The sequence below is a fragment of the Hyla sarda genome, chromosome 9, assembly GCF_029499605.1.
Source record: "Hyla sarda isolate aHylSar1 chromosome 9, aHylSar1.hap1, whole genome shotgun sequence".
NCBI classification, from domain to species: Eukaryota; Metazoa; Chordata; class Amphibia; order Anura; family Hylidae; genus Hyla; species Hyla sarda.
In genome coordinates this window covers 21,813,080-21,835,236 of record NC_079197.1, presented here as the reverse complement: position 1 = coordinate 21,835,236, position 22,157 = coordinate 21,813,080, and the positions used below count along the sequence as shown (strand labels likewise).

General features: G+C 39.7%; 1 protein-coding gene across 1 annotated transcript in view; it reads right to left on the bottom strand.

Annotated features, from left to right (window-relative positions):
- The window catches only part of LOC130291342 (myosin-4-like), a 41,040-nt gene extending 21,867 nt beyond the window's left edge, over window positions 1-19,173 (bottom strand). The window contains exons 1-29 of the mRNA XM_056540010.1: window positions 19,146-19,173; window positions 18,508-18,720; window positions 18,039-18,182; window positions 17,782-17,938; window positions 17,660-17,687; window positions 14,565-14,682; window positions 13,180-13,272; window positions 13,034-13,097; window positions 12,779-12,877; window positions 11,835-11,938; window positions 11,606-11,744; window positions 11,395-11,513; window positions 11,162-11,311; window positions 9,329-9,499; window positions 8,943-9,249; window positions 8,781-8,857; window positions 8,016-8,103; window positions 7,824-7,941; window positions 4,007-4,130; window positions 3,788-3,924; window positions 3,446-3,701; window positions 2,077-2,319; window positions 1,749-1,925; window positions 1,529-1,674; window positions 1,361-1,451; window positions 894-1,283; window positions 683-809; window positions 476-594; window positions 198-394 (exon numbers count right to left, since the gene is read on the bottom strand). Coding sequence (XP_056395985.1) covers window positions 198-394; window positions 476-594; window positions 683-809; window positions 894-1,283; window positions 1,361-1,451; window positions 1,529-1,674; window positions 1,749-1,925; window positions 2,077-2,319; window positions 3,446-3,701; window positions 3,788-3,924; window positions 4,007-4,130; window positions 7,824-7,941; window positions 8,016-8,103; window positions 8,781-8,857; window positions 8,943-9,249; window positions 9,329-9,499; window positions 11,162-11,311; window positions 11,395-11,513; window positions 11,606-11,744; window positions 11,835-11,938; window positions 12,779-12,877; window positions 13,034-13,097; window positions 13,180-13,272; window positions 14,565-14,682; window positions 17,660-17,687; window positions 17,782-17,938; window positions 18,039-18,182; window positions 18,508-18,708 — 4,184 coding nt within the window. The 5' untranslated portion in view covers window positions 18,709-18,720; window positions 19,146-19,173. The remainder of the gene's footprint in view (window positions 1-197; window positions 395-475; window positions 595-682; window positions 810-893; window positions 1,284-1,360; window positions 1,452-1,528; window positions 1,675-1,748; window positions 1,926-2,076; window positions 2,320-3,445; window positions 3,702-3,787; window positions 3,925-4,006; window positions 4,131-7,823; window positions 7,942-8,015; window positions 8,104-8,780; window positions 8,858-8,942; window positions 9,250-9,328; window positions 9,500-11,161; window positions 11,312-11,394; window positions 11,514-11,605; window positions 11,745-11,834; window positions 11,939-12,778; window positions 12,878-13,033; window positions 13,098-13,179; window positions 13,273-14,564; window positions 14,683-17,659; window positions 17,688-17,781; window positions 17,939-18,038; window positions 18,183-18,507; window positions 18,721-19,145) is intronic.
- Window positions 19,174-22,157: the final 2,984 nt, after the last annotated feature.

Genomic DNA, 22,157 nt, shown 5'->3' with positions numbered 1-22,157 from the left:
ATGCTTGTATCATGCTTGAGAAAGGCAGTGTGATACTGCTGAAACTTTGTATCTGAACATGGGATAATAAAAACACCCTGTTTGCAATTTCTCTGGTGTGCTGCTGGACCGTGTTGGATATCTATCAATGTACATATATATATATATATATATTTAATTGTTTCGATATTTGTGCTTGTGGGGTTTAATTTAGTTACTTGGCCTCTTCCAGCTCCTCTGTGCGCTGAATGGCATCGGTTTCATATTTAGTTCTCCATTGTGCAACTTCACCATTAGCTTTGGACAAAGCAAAACGGATTTCTGCCTTAGCTTCCTGCTCTTCCTCGTATTGCTCACGGAGCAAGTCATTGTCATGGCGGGCAGACTGAAGAGCATGGGCCAGGGCTATTTTAGCCTAAAATAAACAAAATATTGTAAACATTTACAGAGCTTTACACTTTCACCAAGTTTGATCTGATCAGCAAGGCTTTATTACTTTTGACTCTTCCTCAACTTGTCTTCTGAGTTCTTCCACCTGTTGGGTGAATCCCTGCTTTACCCTGGATAGCTGAGAAATAAGAGATTCCTTTTCCTCAAGCTGACGAGACAGCTCACCTAGAATAAAATACAAAGAGATTGATAATCCTAAGGATGTACAAGTCAAGAAACTTTAAATGGAAATTATCATATTATTTTAGTTTACTATTGTCAGACTGAAGACGAGATCTTAAAACGGTGAGGTCATTGATCAAGTGCATATGTTCCTCATTCTTTGCCTTCATATCACTGAGCTGATCATCTACAACATGGTTTATTTTTTCTAGGTTAGCCTTTGGAAAATAAAAACATTCATATTAGTGGTGTCACACCTAGATAAGAACAACAAAAGGAAAACATTTACAGAACTTCATTACCTTAGCTTTAGAGATGTTCTCTAGGTTTCCGGAAAGATCATCAATTTCCATTTTCAGTTCACTCTTTTCCTTCTCCAGTTTCTGTTTGATACGCTGCAGGTTATCAATCTGTTCTCCAAGCTCAGTTATGCTATCAGCATGTTTTTTACGTAGAAAGGCATTTGTAGCTTCATGCTGAAGGGTGATTTCTTGCAGATCATGTCTCAATTTCTGGCACTCAGCTTCCCTCTTCTTATTTAGCTCAACCTGGGCAAATGTTGCACCCCCAGCCTCTTCAAGTCTTTGACTTATTTCCTCTAGTTCTCTAGATAGGTCGCCTCTTTGCTTCTCAACTTTGGCACGAGCTGCCCTTTCTGATTCAATTTCTTCTTCAAGTTCTTCAGTATGAGTCTAGAAAATAAAGGTTGATGATGAGTCTGAAGAAAAAGTGTGATAAAAATAATTGGTTTTGTTTCAAAGGGCTTGACCTGTAGTTCCTTGATCTTCTTTTGCAGTTGTAATCCCAGGGCCTGCTCGGCCTCAATCTTTTCTTGGAAATGGGCAATTTCATGGTCTTTTCTGTGGAGGACAGTCATTATATATTATTTAAAGCTGAGTGGAAATGTGTCAAAAATTAAAAACAAAAGAATACAAACTTTTTCAATTTTTCTTCATTTTGTTGCTTATCATTTTCAAGATCCATGATTGTTTCTTGCGACAGCTTACAGTCACCTTCCAGCTTCCTTTTCATTCTTTCAAGATCAAAGCGAAGTTTCTTTTCTTGTTCCATGGAAGCTTCTAGCTGGAAGAATAAGAATTTTAACTATTATATAAGTTTCTTTATAACTTAAAGCATATTATTTTACAAATACTTACATCATCTACTTGCTGCTCCAACTTTGTCTTGGCTTTGGTTAAAGAGCTGACTTTGTCCTCCTCAGCCTGAAGATCATCAAGAGTTTGTTGGTGAGCCTCTTGAAGAGCCTTCTTTTCCTTAGTGATTTTAGATAAATTTTCTTCTAGGGTAGCCATTTCTTCACTTAAGTTTTTAACCTATAAATATAGATTATATTAAAGTATTAGTCACCAACTATTGGCTGAGGAGCCACATGTGTTCACAAGTCCTCCCTGATTGGGGCTCTCTGTCTCAGAGCATTGTTTTGCCTAATATGCTAGATATAAAGGTTGTCTTCTTTAACTCTACCTTGTTTTCTGTTGCATGTTTTTCCTTTTCTACTTTAGCCAAAGTAAGTTCCAAGTCATCAATGTCTTTCTTCAACTCAGAGCATTCATCCTCCAATTTTCTCTTTCTAGCAGTCAGCTCAGCGTTACTTTCTTCCTCATCTTCAAGTCTCTCACTTAGCTCCTTTATCTTCGATTCCAGTTGAATCTTACTTTTTATGAGACCATCACATCTGTCCTCAGCATCAGCCAAAGTCTCAGATTCCTGCAGATTTTTCAAGCATAGGTCAGCCATCAATAGTACTATTCAGAAGTAAATAAAGATATTACTTAACCCCTTAAGGACCAAGGGCGTACAGGTCCGCCCTTAGTCCTGCTCTCCTGATATAACGCGGGGTTACACAGTAACCCCGCATCATATCACGGCGGGCCCGGCGTCATAGTGAAGCCGGGACCCGCCTCTAATAGCGCGCAGCGCCGATCGCAGCGCCACGCGCTATTAACCCTTTAGCCGCGTGCTCAGAGCTGAGCCGCGCGGCTAAAAGCGAAACCGAAAGTGGCCGGCTAGCTCAGTCGGGCTGTTCGGGATAGCTGCGGCTAATCGCGGCATCCCGAACAGCTGACAGGACAGCGGGAGGGCCCCTACCTGCCTCCTCGCTGTCCGATCGCCGAATGACTGCTCAGTGCCTGAGATCCAGGCATGAGCATTCATGCGGCAGAATTGTTGATCACTGGTTTCTTATGAGAAACCAGTGATCAATGATGAAGATCAGTGTGCGCAAAAAAATTCCAAAGTCCAAAATAGTGCATTTTTGGTCACTTTTTATATCATTTAAAAATGAATAAAAAGCGATCAATAAGTCCTATCAATGCAAAAATGGTACCGTTAAAAACTTCAGATCACGGTGCAAAAAATGAGCCCTCATACTGCCCCATACACGGAAAAATAAAAAAAGTTATAGGGGTCAGAAGATGACAATTTTAAACGTATTAATTTTCCTGCATGTAGTTATGATTTTTTCCAGAAGTCCGACAAAATCAAACCTATATAAGTAGGGTATCATTTTAATCGTATGGACCTACAGAATAAAGATAAGGTGTCATTTTTACCGAAAAATGTACTACGTAGAAACGTAAGCCCCCAAAAGTTACAAAACTGCGTTTTTTTTTTCAATTTTGTCGCACAATGATTTTTTTTTCCGTTTCACCGTAGATTTTTGGGCAAAATGACTGACGTCATTACAAAGTAGAATTGGTGGCGCAAAAAATAAGCCATCATATGGATTTTTAGGTGCAAAATTGAAAGAGTTATGATTTTTTAAAGGCAAGGAGCAAAAAACGAAAATGCAAAAACGGAAAACCCCCCGGTCCTTAAGGGGTTGAACTCCTACCGTCTGGGCTTGGAGAAGCAGATCATTTTTTTCTGTCACAAGGACAACCAATTTCTCCTCTTGCTCTTTACACTTCTTTTCTAACTTTGCAAGAGCCTCTTTTGTTTTCTCAAACTCCTCTTTCATGTTTGCTATTTCTTTCTCTGACTCGGCACTCTGCAGAAGGGGCTTGATCTTGAAGTACAGTTTCATCCATGGCCAGTGTTTGACATTCATGAAGGATCGAAGATTGTATTGAATTACATATATGGCCTCCCTTTTTGAGAATTTAATATATTATTAATGCAGTAATGTACAAGTAGGTTATTGGTTATTAATTTGTGTAGCAAAAATTGATGTTACCTTCTTTCCAACATCTTCTTTAACTCAAGTCTCATTAACAAACCCCTGCAAAGTGCCTGAGTACAAGTGATCAGTTTTGCCAATTTATCATCTCTCATCTCTTCCAGAGTACCCAGGAGACCAGCTTTAAAGAATACCTTCAGACACAGAAAACGAATTATAAAAGCCAGAAAAGATGCATGAATAAAACAAGAAGACTGATAGGTACTATTTAAATACCTTGGTGTGTCCAAACTTGTACTGAGTGTGGTCTATATCAATTGAACCCAAGAGTTTCTCACATCCCTTCTTACTGTCAATAAACTGCCCTTCAGGAATTGCACTTGCATTCAATATCTTGTAACTAACAGATAGAATAGAGAAGCATGATTTAGTTCTTAAGGCTCAGAAACTCCATGTTCCATATTTATTTGCCCTTAAATGTATTCTGTGTGCTTTGAGCTTCATTTTTATGCAAAGCCATGTGTGCAGAGCCTGTGTAAATGGTGACACCCTGTCTATACCAGTTTAAAAAAAAAAAAAAACGTTCTTCTAGAGAAGACTTCATAGTATTTTAAATGGGCACTGTCACTGTTATATGCTACTGTCACAGTCATATATAAGGTAGATAATAACATTATATGGATAAATGTAATATACGTTGATTAAACAATGTGTATATTTTTGGATAAAAATGTTGCCTTGTCCCCACAGCAATTGTTTGTGTGTCTTGGCTTGGACAAAATATAGGAAATGGGGGCGGGACAAGCAGGGCTCTGTGAATGAGGCTTAATGACATGCTCACACAGCAGGATGACTGGCAAGCCAGGAGCCTGCACAGAGCCCTGCTTGTCCCACCCACACTTCCTGTATTTTGTATTTGCATAAAGACACACAGGCAATAGCTGCAAAGACAGAACAGCAATTTTTCACCCAAAAATATAATAATTTGTTTTACCAATATACATATAGGCCCTCATTCTGCGCCAGAATTTGTGCCAGAAATTCTGTCTGTGCCAGAATTTGCGCCACAAATTCTGTCTGCGTCAGAATTTGCGCCAGAATTTGCACCAGAATTTAAAAAACCCAGACTAACTCTCCATTTTGCTAAGAAAACCATAAAAAGGGGCGTGGCAGTCGGGTAAAGGGGCATGTTCCCGACATTTTCACAAAATCCCAACATATTTACTAAGGTTTCCACAGAAAATGTGGTGGATTTCAGCTGAGGAAAACCCTACAGATCTGAGCATGTGTAAAAAAAAAAAAAAAAAAAAAAAAAAATGTAGGGAAAGTGGAAATTGTAGGGAAACCTTAGTAAATACCGTGGAAAAAAAATTGTAGGGAATTAAAACCCACAAAGAAACCTACACAACACTCTTAGTAAATAAGGGCCATATATTATTATCTACATCATGTAAAAAAGTTTTTGCAGGTACTCTTTAAGGCTAGGTTTCCACTTGTTTTGTTTTCTGGTAGTTTTTGGAAAACTGCCACTGCAGTCTTTGAGCCAAAGTCAGAAGTGGATCCATAAGGGAGGAGAAGTATAAGTCCTTCCTTTATATGTCCTATTCCTTTTGAATACACTTCTGGCTTTGGCTCAAAAACTGCAGTGGCAGATCTCCAAAAACTGCCAGAAAAAAACAAAAACAAGTGGAAACTTAGCCTAAAGCGTTACTGTCATTTAAAAAACTTTTGTCATGTGACGCAGACATATCAAAAGTTTTAATTGATTGGGGCCTCAAAATTTAAACCCCTCACGATCCCTAGATATAGCTGGGAGAAGAGCATGACAGCACTCTTCACTCCACAGCTCAGGGCTCAATCAAACTCATTGCGGGATACTGGCTCCATTATAAGTCTATAGAGCAGATCTCCTGCAATGAGGCAGATTTAGTGTGGAGGCAAGAAAAGAAGTACACAGCCGGACGTTTCATCTGACTATATCTAGAGATTGTCTCAGCACTGAAATCTTGTTCCATTAAAACTTTTGACATGTCTGCATGACATGTCAACAGATTTCCAAAGAGAATCTGTCAGCTCTATTTGCTTGTAGAACCTGCAGACACCATTAAATAACTATTAGGGTATACAAGCAAACAATTCATATCACTATTGAGTTAAACAGAATTCAATAACAAATAATATGGCCATTTTTTTAACTATAAAATGAACATTTTACATCCATTCTTTTGTTCAAAAAATATCTCATAATACTGTGTGGGGAACAAAGCCTAAGTCATTCTATTATAAATCTTGCCAAACTGGCTGTGATATCAGCTCTGAGGCCAGGAAGGCTGCAACTTCATTCCCTCATTGCTTCTGAAGACTTTTTATTGAAATTTTAGACTTTTTCCCTTCTAGAGTATTCTTTGAAAACTTTTTGTTAATATTTTTATGCCCAGGGAAGAATGGGTACCATTTACATTCTATAACATTAAAGGGGGTTGTCCCATGACATTAAAGAGGTACTCCAGGGAAAAAACGTATCCCTGGTGATTTGCTGAGCTGAATGTTACTAAAGCCTGTCTCTGATGGTGGGGGTCGGATTGCGCTGAGAATGGGTAAGTAGCTGCCTCCCGTACTGGAGATTGCGGGTGGGCCCAGCAGTCAGACCCCCTGCGATCATAAACTTATGCCATATGCTGTGGATGGGGGATAAGTTTTATTTCCCCGGAGCACCACTTTCAAAGTTCTTTGAATGCTCACTCCCCGGCAGCTTACTTCTGGGAAGTGGGCAACTCCACTTCTTTCCCCACTTACAGGGGATGGGCTTTGTCACCGGGGCTGGTCCTGTATTTCATTTAGTGCATGTGGGCAAGCATTCAAAAAACTTTTAATGTTGTGGAACAAACCATTTCTTTCTTCCATACGGAGATGTTGGGAAATCTCCAACTGCAGCTTTGTTTCAAATATCAGCAAAAAATGCAAGCTGTAGATTTCCAAGGTATTCCTGTCTATGTGTACACCAGGATATTTCAAATGGCTGGCAAAAATGTTCTTTCTATACCTTTAGCTCCAGGCCACATCAGCATCTTTTTCAACATGGGTATTCCCACCTTAGACATTTATGGCTAGTGTTGAGCGGCATAGGCCATATTCGAATTCGCGAATATTCGCGAATATATGGACGAATATTCGTCATATATTTGCGAATATTCGCATATTCGCAACATTCTCGTTTTATTTTCACATATGCGAATATTTGCGTATGCGAAAATTAGCATAAGAGAAAATTCGCATATGTGAAAATTAGCGTGTGCAAATTTTCGTATATGCGAAAATTCGCGCCCCCAGTCTCACACAGTAGTATTAGAGCCTTCTTTACACCACATAAGCTGGAAGCAGAGAGGGATGATCACTGTGATGTGTACTGTGAAAAAACAAACAAAAATAAAACGAATATTCGTAATAACGAATATATAGTGCTATTTTCGCGAATTCGCGAATATGCGATATTCGCGAATAAAATTCGCATTGCGAATATTCGTGAGCAACACTATTTATGGCACACTATAAATGTCTACAGATGTGAGTGCCACCCCTGAGACCTTCAGAACATAGAACTCTTGTCTCACCTGGTAAGGTTGTGTCGCATCTAAGGAATAAAATAAATGGGAGAAGTGGCTGTGCATATTTAGGACTCACTTTGTTTATTTCTATGGGAGTTACAGAAACAGCCAAACAAGTGGGATTATGCATTGCCATTATATCATAAAAAAGATAACTATTACCAGTAAGAGGCAGGCCACACTATTAAAATGTTTCTCTAAAGCAAAAGACACTATAGTCAATTTCTCCACTAAATGTGGTGTGAAAATGATTATTGGTAACTGGATGGCACCAATAGTTGGGAATATCACCACACTTGCGCTGGAATGTAGGCTGACTGTTACCACACAAGATTTCTAGTCAGGGTCAGAACTGTAAGCATTTTTACACACTTCTAACAAAGGAACCTTTATGATTTATGTCACTTATACAACCTTATACTGTCATTAAGAGTGGCAGCTGACAGAGTCCTATTATATTTGTCTCAGTATTTGCATAGTACAATTACCGCTGCTTAAAGTCAGCATAGAGGATTCTGCTTGGAAATCCTTTTCTGCAAATTCTGATGCCTTCTAGAACACCATTACATCTTAGCTGATGCATGATCAAATGATTGTCCATGACACCTAAGTAGAAAAAAAGAGATTTAATAGAGACTAGAACTTCAAACTAACAAATTCTCTGGGGAAAAAAAATCTACCTGGAGTTTTGGTCTCATTGGGGATCAGACAGCGCACAAAGTGGGGATGAGTGCTTCTCAGATTGGTCATCAGCTTGTTTAAGTTTTCCTTTAGCAAATATAAATTTTTATATTATATACAGCATAAGAACATTCAAAAATAATAATAAAAAAAGGTGAATACTTAATGTTTTTTTTTTTGTAATATTTTTGGCATATGTTGACCCTTAGGCAACATTCGCCGAAGCTGTTTGGCACAGTGTGCAGTAAGTCTATTAAGCAAGCGCAGGGGCTACGCTTACTTCATATTGGGTGACTGATGGCTGCTGTTAGTTATTAACCTCTTAATTGACAGGATTTTTGACAGGATTAATGCCACCTGCCCAATCAACACTCTTACAATGTGACTGCATGGTGCTGATAAGTATCCATGGCAGCTAGAGGCCTTCTGAAAACCTCAGTGCTGGATATGGACTGATCTGGTCATAGTCTGTCTCAGACCATGTTCACACATTCGGAAATGTGCAGAATGTTTGCCTGGAAAACATGTTACCCCATTTGTGCTGTGGTCAACGCAGCTCTTTTCATGCAGAGAGCTAGGGCGCCATGCAGGAGATCACGGGGGGTCCAACTAGTCGGATCTGTCACCCACCCACCCACCGAGATTGGACACTTATCCACTATCCTTTGGAAAGGGGATACATTTTAGTAAACCTGAGTACTACCTTAAATACATTTTACAAATGATTTGGATTTAGTTAATAGTTGAGTGAAAATGATACTAACCCTAAACAAAGCAGACACAGTCTGGAACGAGGATCCCTTCTTCTTCTTTCCACCCTTGCCACTACTGCCAGCATCAGCTGTGAGAAAAAAACAGGTTTCGTATATTGTTTCTATAATATAAAATTTCTGAGTAAAAATGTCAAGTACAGGGACAAAACACACCATCCGGAGCATCATAGTTGGAATACAAGAGGACCAGCAGTTTGACAGAAGACTTCTGGTAGAGTTGGATGACAGATTCATTCAGTGGATCCTTATTCTTATCGAGCCAGCCACTGATGTTGTAATCTACAGTACCAGCATAATGCACCAGAGAGAAGTGAGCTTCGGCCTTTCCTTTGCCAGGTTTGGGCTTCTCAAAGTTCTTGCACTTGCCAAGATGCTGTTCATAAAGCTTGTTCTTCAAGGACGTTTCACTGGACTTGGGGAACATGCACTCCTCTTCAAGGATAGAGAAAATGCCCATGGGCTGAAAGCACAAAGCATATGCTGATGAGCTCCTGAGTATAATGTTGATACATGACATAGACTTATTGTTGAGAACTTACCTTCTCAATGAGCTCAATGCAAGCAGCCAAGTCCATACCAAAGTCAATGAACTCCCAGTCAATACCTTCCTTCTTGTATTCTTCCTGTTCCAGGACAAACATGTGGTGGTTGAAGAACTGCTGCAGCTTCTCATTGGTGAAGTTAATGCAAAGTTGTTCCAAGCTGTTGAACTGTAGTTGAAAAACATTTAATGAGAAAATACAGTATGGCTGTCTCAGAAGGGTTAATAAGGGGTTGTCCCACAAAACAAAGTTACACTGCTCAAAATAATAACACTAAGATAACACATCCTAGATCTGAATGAATGAACTAATCGTATGAAATACTTTTGTCTTTACATAGTTGAATGTGCTGACAACAAAATCACACAAAAATTATCAATGGAAATCAAATTTATCAACCCATGGAGATCTGGATATGGAGTCACACTCAAAATCAAAGTGGAAAACTACACTACAGGCTTATCCAACTTTGATGTAATGTCCTTAAAACAAGTCAAAATGAGGCTCAGTAGTGTGTGTGGCCTCCATGTTCCCATATGACCTCCCTACAATGCCTGGGCATGCTCCTGATGAGGTGGCAGACAGTCTGTACAGTCCAGTGTCCTGGACAGTCTGTGGGGCAACGTGGCGTTGGTGGATGGAGCGAGACATGATGTCCCAGATGTGCTTAATCGAATTCAGGTCTGGGGAACGGGTGGGCCAGTCCATAGTATCAATGCCTTCCTCTTGCAGGAACTTCTGACACACTCCAGCCACATGAGGTCTAGAATTGTCTTGCATTAGGAGGAACCCAGGGCCAACTGCACCAGCATATGGTCTCACAAGGGGTCTGAGGATCTCATCTCGGTACCTTATGGCAGTCAGGCTACCTCTGGCAAGCACATGGAGGGCTGTGCGGTCCCCCAAAGAAATGCCCCCCATACCATTACTGACCCACCGCCAAACCGGTCATGCTGGAAGATGTTGCAGGCAGCAGAATGTTCTCCACAGCATCTCCAGACTCTGTCACGTCTGTCACAGTCTGTCACGTGCTCAGTGTGAATCTGCTTTCATCTGTGAAGAGCACAGGGGGCCAGTGGCAAATTTGCCAATCTTGGTGTTCTCTGGCAAATGCCAAACGTCCTGCACAGTGTTGGGCTGAAAGCACAATCCCCACCTGTGGACGTCGGGCCCTCATGAAAGTCATTTTGCAGGGCTCCGGCAGTGCTCTATCTGCTCCTCCTTGCACAAAGGTGGAGGTAGCGGTCCTGCTGCTGGGTTGTTGCTCTCCTATGGCCTCCTCCACGGCTCCTGATGTACTGGCCTGTCTCCTGGTAGCGCATCCATATTTATGCCTATAATTTTCACCTGTTGTCTGTTCCATTTGCACAACAGCATGTGAAATAGATTTTCAATCAGTTTTGCTTCCTGAGTGGACAGTGTGATTTCACAGAAGTGTGATTGACTTGGAGTTACATTGTGTTGTTTAAGTGTTCCCTTTATTTTTTTGAGCAGCGTAGTTAAATCAGATGTGTACCACATACATGCATGTAAAGGAGAAGAAATGTACTGTTTTAGGTAAAATGACCTACATCCCTGTAAAGTTTTTCTCCCCATGGTTTCCTTTCTGAGCTCTGAGCAACCCTGCTGTTGCCATGCAAAAGAGCACAAAATTTCCCACAATCCTCCTTGCTTACATGTACAGTGGAGACCATGTACAGAGGACATTTTCAGTAATGCTTGTACATTAGAAATATATTTAATTTAACATAATGCATCAGTATGGACCTGTTTTTTTTTTTTTTTTTTTTTAATGGGACAACCTATTTTAAGAATAGGAAGAATACTTACATCAAAGATTTCAAATCCAGCAATATCCAGCACACCAATGAAGAATTGTCTAGATTTCTTGGTGTCCAGCTGTTGGTTGATACGAGTGACCATCCACAAGAAGAGTTTTTCAAACACAGACTTGCTGAGGGCACCAACGGAGTTATACACCTGAAGAAGTTTTTTTTTTCACAACTTTAAGAATTTTACTATAGCTAAAAACTTACATATATTTTGGTGGTCATCTTAAATACCTGTGGTACAGTCTGTCCCTTGGTGACATATTCATTTCCAACCTTCACCCTTGGATAGCACAAAGCCTTTAGCAAATCAGCAGAGTTGAGACCCATCAAATAACCAATTTTGTCAGCAACTAGATAAAGAATAAACAGCACAATGTTATTCCTTGTCGATGATACATTTATGATTATATTACTTAGGTTAGGTTAGGAAAGAAGCACTAACCCTCAGTGCCATCTGGCTCAGCTTGTTCTTCCCTCTGCTTCTGCTTGAACTTCAAATTTCCATGGTGCATGACGGCACCAGTCATTTTGTAGATACTAACCTTTTCATCTGCGTTAAACCCAAGAATGTCAATAGCAGTCTATAAGGAAATGAAATAATGAGATAAGTAACCTACAATTTCTTTGCTTTATTTTGTATGATTCTTACAGTTACGTTATTAGCTACGTACATCAGTGGCAAGTAATTCATCTTCATCATTAATAGTCTTCACAGTAATTTCACCCTGGCTGATCGAGTGGTAGTCATAGGGGTTAGTGGTGAGAAGAAGCATCTCTAAGAACAAGACAACCATGGCTAATTTTTACAACATGATACATGTGATAAAAATGCAAAGTGCAATATTTTACATTGTATGCATGGAAGAATTTATAACTCCCTCTCTATGAATAAGATTAACCTCTTAATGCATTATCACATACATTTACGTGATTTTGCCATTAAGGAGGCATCTAGAGATTTTGGGAGCTGAGCTGTCCCCATACACAATGTTTCAGCATCCTCATTAGCTGGCACAAAGTGAGCTTTCATGCCGTCTGGCAAATCCTCTATATGCCGTTGTCAATGCTGACAGTGGCATCTAGATGGTAAGAAGCTGCATCATTGGTGGTTTAGAGGACTGAACAGCCCCACAATTGCGCCAATCAGTTATCATGAAAACCCCAAACCCTTACTAGGCCTTGATCTGCTATAAAAGTCTGCCATAGGCAGGTTGTACTAGCACATAGCTGATTGAAAAGATTTTCCAGTCTCCCACTAAATGCTTTGGCCACTACTTTAGAGATGGCCTTGTCTCTGCAATGATGGCCTACTCAGCCAATCACCAGCAGCATGGTGTCCCGCTTAATTGACTCAGCAGGCTGTCACTGCCGAGAACAGTCCATCTCAAGTAGTGGCGGGAGCATTCAGCAGGGGACCAGAAGACTTCACAGGGGGACCCCGAAGGTAGCAAGGTAGACGAGTATATGTTTTTATTATTTTTAGGCTGGCCCCAGCACAATAGGACATCATTTTTAGAACCCATAATACCCCTATAAGTCTCAGCAGTTCTTCTAGAGGAGCCCCACTGTACAATGTCATTCATTATGTATTTTTATAATATGAAGGTGAAGTTACCAACAATCTCCGGTTTCTTGTTTGTCAAGATCTGGTAGAAGATGTGGTAGCTTCTTTCAGCGGAAAGCTGGAAGGTTATTCTTGACTTTTCGAGCAGATCTGTATATGCATACAAAATTTGACATGTAACTAGTAAGCCAGTATCAGAAACACAAGAAATTAGTCAGTGAAAGAATTAAATGTACATGTAAAACTTGTAATAATAAACACTTGAGACAGTATAAAATCTTATATTGTCTACACATTCATCCTTACATGTTTCAATATCAGCCGAAGCCAGTTTTCCAGTGGTCCCAAAGTGAATTCTTATGAATTTACCCTAAAAATTACAAATAAAATTATAATTGTATTTCTGTACAGGTTAACATAGAAAATAACCCATATATGCAACTAATACTTACAAAACGAGAGGAATTATCATTTCTCAAGGTCTTGGCATTTCCGAAGGCTTCTAGCAGAGGGTTAGCTTGTATGATTTGATCCTCAAGACTACCCTAAAATAGAAGACATAATAAGTAGCCAGGGAACTTCGGGCAAAACTATTAAAATAATAAATACTGTACATTTTATTACAACAAAAGTTTTGCCTAAAATTTTTTATTACTATTTGTTTTTTTGTTTTGTTTTTTTATTATTCATTAACCACTTAAAGCAGATCTTTACCAGGAAACAGGAGTGTGAAGGTGAAGAATATTTTGGGGTTCTTTTTACTTTCTATGGCAATTATTCTCTCTGTTGCAATATCTGCTGTTTTTTGATTTTATTTTATTTATTTTCTTCATTTGCTTATACTTTTTTGCTTATACTTTTTTTTTGAAAAATTCTTCTTTACCACCTTCTTGTTTTGGTAGTGTGAATTCTAATGTATTAGAACTAATGTATCGCAGTCCACACTTTCAATTTGCTGTTTACCTGTTACACTCTGCAATAGTAGAATGGTTCTGTAGTACTATGTCAGTCATAAAGGTCTTCAGAGGTCCTCTAGCTGCCATGGTATAGTGTTACAAGGGACAAAGCAGACAATGCTAGTGACCAGTAGGCAGGATCTGCCTAGATATTTGCAGTCACATTTGACCATGGCAGCTATGTAAATATATATACTCCTTATGTTATCTAAATGTTGGTGAAAGTAAGTAGAATACACAAAATTATTAGAGCACAACTTCTATGGGACACCAAAACCATTTGGGAAACTGACAGTTCCAGTTCACAACTTTCCTCTTGGTTTTATTATGTACTCTAGTTTAATTTATGTTTGTGTTTCCTGCCCCTATAGGATATGGAGTCAACCTCCAAGTGGTGCTGTCATGGAGGATTACGAGAAATCGAATAATTGATGAGAGCTAATTCTATTATTAATGGAGTACTGTGGTGCAGGAACACTTATCCCCTAGTGTCTGATCGCAGAGGGTCTGACCACTGGGATCCGCCATCTCCTGCATGACACCCCGCCTCTCCCTAGGAACGGAGCATGTCAACCCCCCACACTAAGTGGCCGCCGACACACCCCCTCCATGTAATTCTTTGGGAGAGCCGGAAATGCGCTAATGCTGTGTCTCTGGCTCTCCCATCACGGGCCTATTGGCAATGCTCTGTTTGGGGGTGGACTCGCTCCTTTCCTGGGGGGGGGGGGTGCATGTAGGAGATCACAGAGGGGTCCCAGTGTTCGGAGACCCCCCTTTTTAATCAAACACTTATCCCCTATTATTTGGAAAAGGGATAAGTGTTCCTGCACCATAGTTCTCCTTTAACACTCAGACACATGTCCCTCAATGTAATTAGTTACCTTCATGCCACTGCTCTCATCTTCCTTCTTCTTCCCAGCATCACCAATAGCTGCAATTGTTGCAAAATATTGGATGACACGCTTCGTGTTTACAGTCTTTCCAGCACCAGATTCTCCACTGCACGTAAGAAGGAGATAAAACAAACCATAAATATATAAAAAGTTAAAGAACAATATATTGAAAGATTAACATTAACCTCTTCAAGATGCAAGGCGTATGGGTACGCCCTGACGTCTTGGTACTTAAAGGGGTACTCTGGTAGAATTTTTTTTTCTAAATTAACTGATACCAGAAAGTTAAACAGATTTGTAAATTACTTCTATTAAAAAAATCTTTACCCTTCCAGTACTTTTTAGCAGCTGTATTCGACAGAGGAAATTCTTTTATTTTTTAATTTCTTTTTTGTCTTGTCCACAGAGCTCTCTGCTGACACCTCTGTCCATGTCAGGAACTGTTCAGAGCAGCATAGGTTTGCTGAAACGGGCATCAGGTGTCAGCAGAGAGCACTGGGGGCAAATCAAAAAATAAATTAGAAAATAATTTCCTCTGTAGCATACAGCTGCTAAAAAGTACGGAAGGGTAAAGATTTTTTAATAGAAGTAATTTACAAATCTGTTTAACTTTCTGGCACCAGTTGATTTAAAAAAATAAATAAATAATGTATTCCACCAGAGTACCCCTTTAAGGACGCATGGCTTACCTGTACGCGCTGAGACACGTCCAATCCCCCCCCCCCCACCACCATTACCGTGATGGGACGGTCAATTCTGATCGTTCATTCATGACTTTTCTGGGCTAATCGGGTCTCTGGTGATCCGATCGCCCGGAAAATAAGGGTGATCAGTGCTGTCTCGGACCCTGAAGGATAGGAGTGACCAATCGCAGATCGGGAGGTTCCATGCACCGGATAACTGAGGTGCCACGGAGGAGATCACAGGGGTCCCCAGCTGCCGGACCTCTGCGATCAGACATGGATAGAGGATAACATGTCTAGCGGGGGAGTACCCCTTTAAGGGGTTAAATGGACTGGCTGGCAATGGTATTTTTTTTTTTTTTATAATGTTGCTCAGAGAGGTGGTATTTTTAAAACAGTGAAAGGAATAGTCAAAACTGAATTCTCCTTTTTTGTGTGTTAACTGCGCCAGAGCAGCACACATTTGCAAAGGAATTTTACTATGTTTGCACCATGTGTGCACAAAACAATCCCAGCCCTTAACATGCACCAGTGTGTGCACTGGTGGTAACCTCCATAGACTTTCATAGTGCACATTATTATGGGAAAAAAAATACTGCATTTTTTTACATTCCTATTTTACAGACACATTTTTATGTAATTTTACGATGTGTAAACCCAGCCAAATACTTAAACTTGAAATATATTCGAAAATAGATGGGGAGCCACACACTATAAGTGTATATTTGTATAATTAACTGGGCCGAGGTACTGAGATGCATTTTACCAATAGTGCCAAAAAGCTAATAGTGAAAAACTCAGACCTCTAGGCACAGTTAGTATTTTGTGCGTGTATTATGGGGAATAATAAGATTAGAGATGTGGCTGGTATTAAAATATATTTTACTTTATTACCGTATATACTCGAGTATAAGCCAAATTTTTCAGCAAAATTTTTCATGCTGAAAACGCCCCCCTCGGCTTATACTCGAGTGAACTCTCCGCTTATCAATCCCTTCTCAGTGGTCTTCAACCTGCGGACCTCCAGATGTTGCAAAACTACAACTCCAAGCATGCCCGGACAGCCATTGGCTGTCATCATCCAGACACCCCCTTTAGTTTTCTACTCACCTCCCCTCGGTGGGAAGGAAGGGTGAGCTGGTCCGGGCCATCTATGCTGCAGGGATCGTCCGGTGGGGAGGGTTAGTCGTTCCGGGCTGTCCATTTTCATCCGGGAGGCCCTCTACTCCGGGCCCCACCCTGGACTAGTGACGTTGCCTTGACGACGACGCACAGGGACGCGCATGAACGTCCCTGTGCGTCGTCGTCAAGGCAACGTCACTAGTCCGAGCCGGGCCCCCCCCCCGGTTTAAAATGGACAGCCCGGAACGACTAACCCTCCCCACCGGACGGTCCCTGCAGCATAGATGGCCCGGACCAGCTCACCCTTCCTTCCCAACAAGGGGAGGTGAGTAGAAAACTAAAGGGGGTGTCTGGATGATGACGAAGGCCGCAGTGGTCTTCAACCTGCGGACCTCCAGAGGTTTCAAAACTACAACTCCCAGCATGGGAGTTGTAGTTTTGCAACATCTGGAGGTCCGCAGGTTGAAGACCACTGATGAAGGGATTGACAGGCGGTAATGATGAAGGGGGGGGGGATGATGATGGGGGTCTGGGTGATGACATGGGGGGTGATGTATTTCCCACCCTAGGCTTATAGTCGAGTCAATAACTTTTCCTGGGTTTTTGGGGTGAAATTAGGGGCCTCGGCTTATATTCGGGTCGGCGTATATACGGTAAGTAGTTTAAAATAGGATCAAGTCTCTGAGCAGGGCTCTTGCTACAGAGATAGTAGTTGGTATAATATATGTTATGTAAAAAGCAGTTTATCATGTTATGGCATAAATAATAGTTTTAAAATAGTGGTTATCAGTCTTGAAAAGGATAATAAATGCAATAGAAAATAAAATACACTAAATAAATAAAATAGTTATAAAAATAGTTGCTTTTTTATTTTATTTTTTTTATACATTATTTATTTTATTTTTTATTTTATTTTCTATTGCATTTATTATCCTAATCAAGACTGGTAACCACTATTATACCAACTACTGTGACTTGATCCTCTTTTAAAGTACTTAATAAAGTATAATATATTTTGATACCAGCCACATTTCTAATCTTATTATTCCCCATTATACGTGCACAAAATACTAACTGTGCCTAGAGGTCTGAATTTTCTAATTTTTCACCAATACTTAAACTTATTTATATTTACATGACTCGATATTGCTGCTTATCTAATAGACACATGTTTTACTTATAGGGATATGATGATCATGTTATTTTTCAAATAAAATATAAAAATCTCCAAAAATGGGCCAAATACATCATTATACAAGAATAGGGTATCTAACTTACGTAATCAAGACAGACTGATTTTCACGATCTGTCAAAAACAAAAACAAAGTAACAACAGGTCAGCACTATGTAGCTCACAGCATTGTCAAAACAAAAGTTTTTATCAAACAAAGAGTGTGTACCAGTTAACATAAACTGATAGGCATTATCAGAGATGGAGAAGATGTGTGGTGGAGCTTCCACGCGCTTCTTGCCTCTATAGCCGGCAACAACAATAGGGTCGTACACTGGCAGCCACTTGTAGGGGTTGACAGTAACGCAGAAAAGCCCAGAGTAGGTCTGAAGTAAGTGAAAGAATTGGTTTTGAGAGGTTTAGAAACCAAATGTTTTTTTGTTTATATTACAAATACGTTTTACAATATAAAGTTTGCAGACTTACGTAGATCATCCAGGCTGCATAACGCTCTTTGAGGTTATACAGCACAGATGCCTCATTCAGGTGAGTCATCATGGCCATGTCTTCAATTTTGTCAAACTTTGGCGGGTTTTGAGGGTAAACTTGATCGTCTTTCACAGTTACAGTCTTCAAAAGAAAAAAGATTAAAATAAACCTGTTGCTTGCTAGAGACATGTCAACAGTTTTGATTTGTCAGTGTCAGATTGTTCAGACACAGACAATTGTTAGAACAAGCAGGGATAAAGGTGCAGCAAACAGAAACAATCTCATAGACTTACACTGTATGTTCGTCTCACTTAGCACAATCTTCTTCCAGCTTGTTCTAGCTATCATTGTCAATGTGAACACTCACCAAACCATAAATGTCAAGATACTTTTTAAAGGGACAGTGCCCATTTAAATAAATTCTCCCCTACAAATTGTCTTTTCCTTATTAGATATTTATCATTACCCTTGCATCTTCAGTCTTGACAGTGACTTGACCCTCTTCGCGAGAGGTGATCATAGCTTTGACATAGAGCTCCTTTGGGTCATCTACATAGCAGGAATTCTTAGCATCGAAAGGCTTGGTTTGGGCTTCCAGTCTCTCTTTATCACTCTTGCGGAGGAACTGGGCAGCCTCACCAAAGACTGCCATTTCAGCATCACCCATGGTTGCTGGATACTGCAAGAATATATCTTAGGTTGATGAATCTTTATATGGTATAAATAAATATAGAAAAAAAGCCCTTAAGGTGAAAGTATTACATCATTTTTTGTTTTGCTAAAAAAAAAAACACCTTTTTTGGAAGACTTAGATCAGGCAGTTCAAAATTTGCAGTAGATCATTCTAGAAAAATATAGTGCATCTATACATATAGTTTTTTTTTTCCACCAATATGTTGCACCACAAATGTATTTGCATTTCAAGCCATGGTCTTTTTTTGCCATCCATGCAACATCTATGTTTCTCTAAGTCACTCCCCATTGTCAAAATTAACCATAATGTGAAAATAAATTAATTTGTATTTTTTGGTGAGTTAACATTTTTTTGTTTTAGGTATACTTGTAATTGGAGAATAACATAATATTGCGGGCTTCACCACTTACCTTTGAGCAAAGTCTTGAAAGAAAGGATATGGATTATCTAAGGGAAAAAAAGGGAATAAAGGAGATAGAAGATAAGTAAAATTAGAGGGGGTGTTCCACCAAGAGACACATGTGTCATGTAGTCGATAATGGAGAAAAGACCAGATCTTGCGGTCAATGCTGGTCGTCAATCCACAAAATACTTGAATAACAAACCTCTATTACTGAAGCTGCTATGGATTACATGGTTAAATAACCCCATTCATCTGGCAAATGATGATTTCTAAACATTCACAATAAAAATGAAATATAAATGCTGTTATATGCAATTATAATAGATGAACAATGCTTAGCAGATTCAATAAAGGATTGTTCTTCAAGTTCTGTGTGTTACTCTGTGAAGCATCTGAAAAATATACTTCAAAATATAGAGCAGAAAACTAAGGCATACTTTTAGACTTCTAAGGTGTATTTAACTCTGTACTATGCAGTTTTGGTCATGCATTAGCCATATACAGGCCCAGATCTATCAATCTATCAGAGACAAAAACTACCCATGGGAACCAATCACAGCTCAGCTTTTTTTCTACCAGAGCCCATTAAGAAATGAAAGCGGAGTTGTAATTGGTTTCTATGGGTAAATCACTCTAGTTTTTGTCCTCAACCCACTTGATACCTATGCACGTAGATTTCAACTCTGCTGTGGGAAAAAAAATCCTGCTCACAGCGTGAACTATAGTGCACAAAATAATAGTGCACACATTAGACATGCTTTCCATATATTTAGATTTTTTTTTTTAAATGCATGAAAAATACAACATTTGGACATAGCTTTCTAAAGATACGCAATGAGAGAATGTATGGTTGTTTATGTAAATCCCCTCCATTTGCCTGGGCATATGTAACATCATCTGAATTTTTATAGTTTTGGTCTAGTTTTAGTTGACTAAATTCCGATCAGATTTATTATATCTGACTAAATCGCCAGCAGATTTTAGTTGACTTAAATTTTATGGGTTTAAATAATGTGTACTGAATTATTTAAGCATTTCCCTAAAATTTCCAAACTGGTTATATACTTCAGGTAGGGTAGTTATGCCCTCCCAAACACTGACGCCATATAGTAGGTAGGACCCCCACGCTGCCTTTACATTGTAGTAGCTACTTTGGACCCTTACACTGCCTCATATAGTAGTTAGGACCCCACACTGTCACCATATTGTAGTTAAGACCCCCACACTGCCTCCATGTTATAGTAGTTACTAAGAACCCCTCACACTGCCCCCGATAAAGTAGTAAGGACTCCAACACTGCCCCATGTTGTAATGGTTACTGAGGACCATCACACTGCCCCCTTGTAGTAGTTGTCCATTGACAACCCCTTTAAAGGGGTACTCAGTTGCTAGACATGTCTGATCGTTGGGGTCCAGCCGTTGGGGACCTCCGCGATCTCTGCAGCAGCACCCCAGTCATCTTGTACACGGAGCGGAGTTCGACTGGCGAACACGCCATTACGCCCCCTCCCATAAACATGAATGGAGAGGGCGTGGTGTGACATCCGGCTCACAGAAGCCCCACGCTTCCATGACCGTAACGCCGCAGTGCCAGTCTGGAGATCATGGGGGTCCCTGTCGCCAGACACCACAGCCCCTCCTGCGATCAGACATGTTATCCCCTATCCTTTGATAGGGTATAACATGTCCAGGGGCAGAGTGCCCCTTTAAGTATCAAGAATTATTAAAAATTATGTAGAAAATGAAAAATTTATGCTAAATGATTCTAACAAGAACTAGTTAAGAGGAAAGGAAGGCACCATTGGGCATCGACCATGTCTCTTTGTCCTGTACAGCCCCTTTAAAAATTTTGCCAAGCAAATTAGTACAAGTGTCAGAGTATAGAGATTTAAGCATTAATATGTGTCTTCGCATGCAACACAAACAAAGAGTACTCACCAACAGCAGAAAAGAAATGAATGAAGTCCACCAAGTAAGCTTATATATGAGGTGTCCTGCTGCAGCAAACTTGGCCGTCACCACTGACAGGATGGAACTTGATAACGCCTTAGTCATGCATTAGGGCACAATATTGTCTGTTCATCACATGTGAAAATATCACATCTAATTTGGAAGACACTGTAAATACTTGGATATTGATGTAACGCTTGCAATCTACAATCTAGCATTAAAGTGGAGATTGTTTTTCCCTGAGTCCAGTAACAGGATGCTCTTAATGAAAGAATACTTACATTTGTGTAGACAGATTGTATTTTTAAAAGTAGTTCTTACAAGGATCATCAATAATAATCGTAATGCTGCCTATCAAATCTTTTTTTAATTTGCTTTTTTTTAAACTTGCCTTCCAAAAGTCATAAGTTGTTCTTTTTATGTAACCAAACCATATAAGACCATGTAATATTTATTAGTTTTTTTTACAAGAAGAAACTGAAACATACAAAAACTGTATTATAAGCAGGCTCAAACAGTTATCAGATACAAAAGAAACATCAGCTAGAACAACATATAGGTCCTCAAAATATGAGAAAAAAAACATGAAAAGTACACAAGATATTATATGAAGGACAAAACTGTACAAAGGTCACAAAAGCAAAATGGCTTAAAGGGCAAGCAAGATTTGGCAACCACTCTAGAAGGAGTAAGGTTAGGGTGCTTGATGGACTCCAACCATAAGGAAGGGGTGTGCACTGAATAGGTGAGTAGGGGCCCAAGGAGCGTTACAGATATGATAAAACGTTTGATAATAACAGAATACTAGACCAATCTAGAACAGCCGACTAAACCAATAAAAAAAAAGTGTCCATCAGTTAACAGAAGTAGCAGGAGAGACAAAGGGAGAATAAACAATTTCTAATTGGTTTTACCCTGTTGTTTTTTCTTTGTCACACAATCTGTTTCAGTTGCTGATTGGAGACTTTTCATTGCGACATTTACTTTAAAAGCTTTTTTCTAAAGTTGTGTAACTATGCCATAGTCTGGTTAACTTTATGCAGTGGTCAGGATTATAGGGTAGTAATTT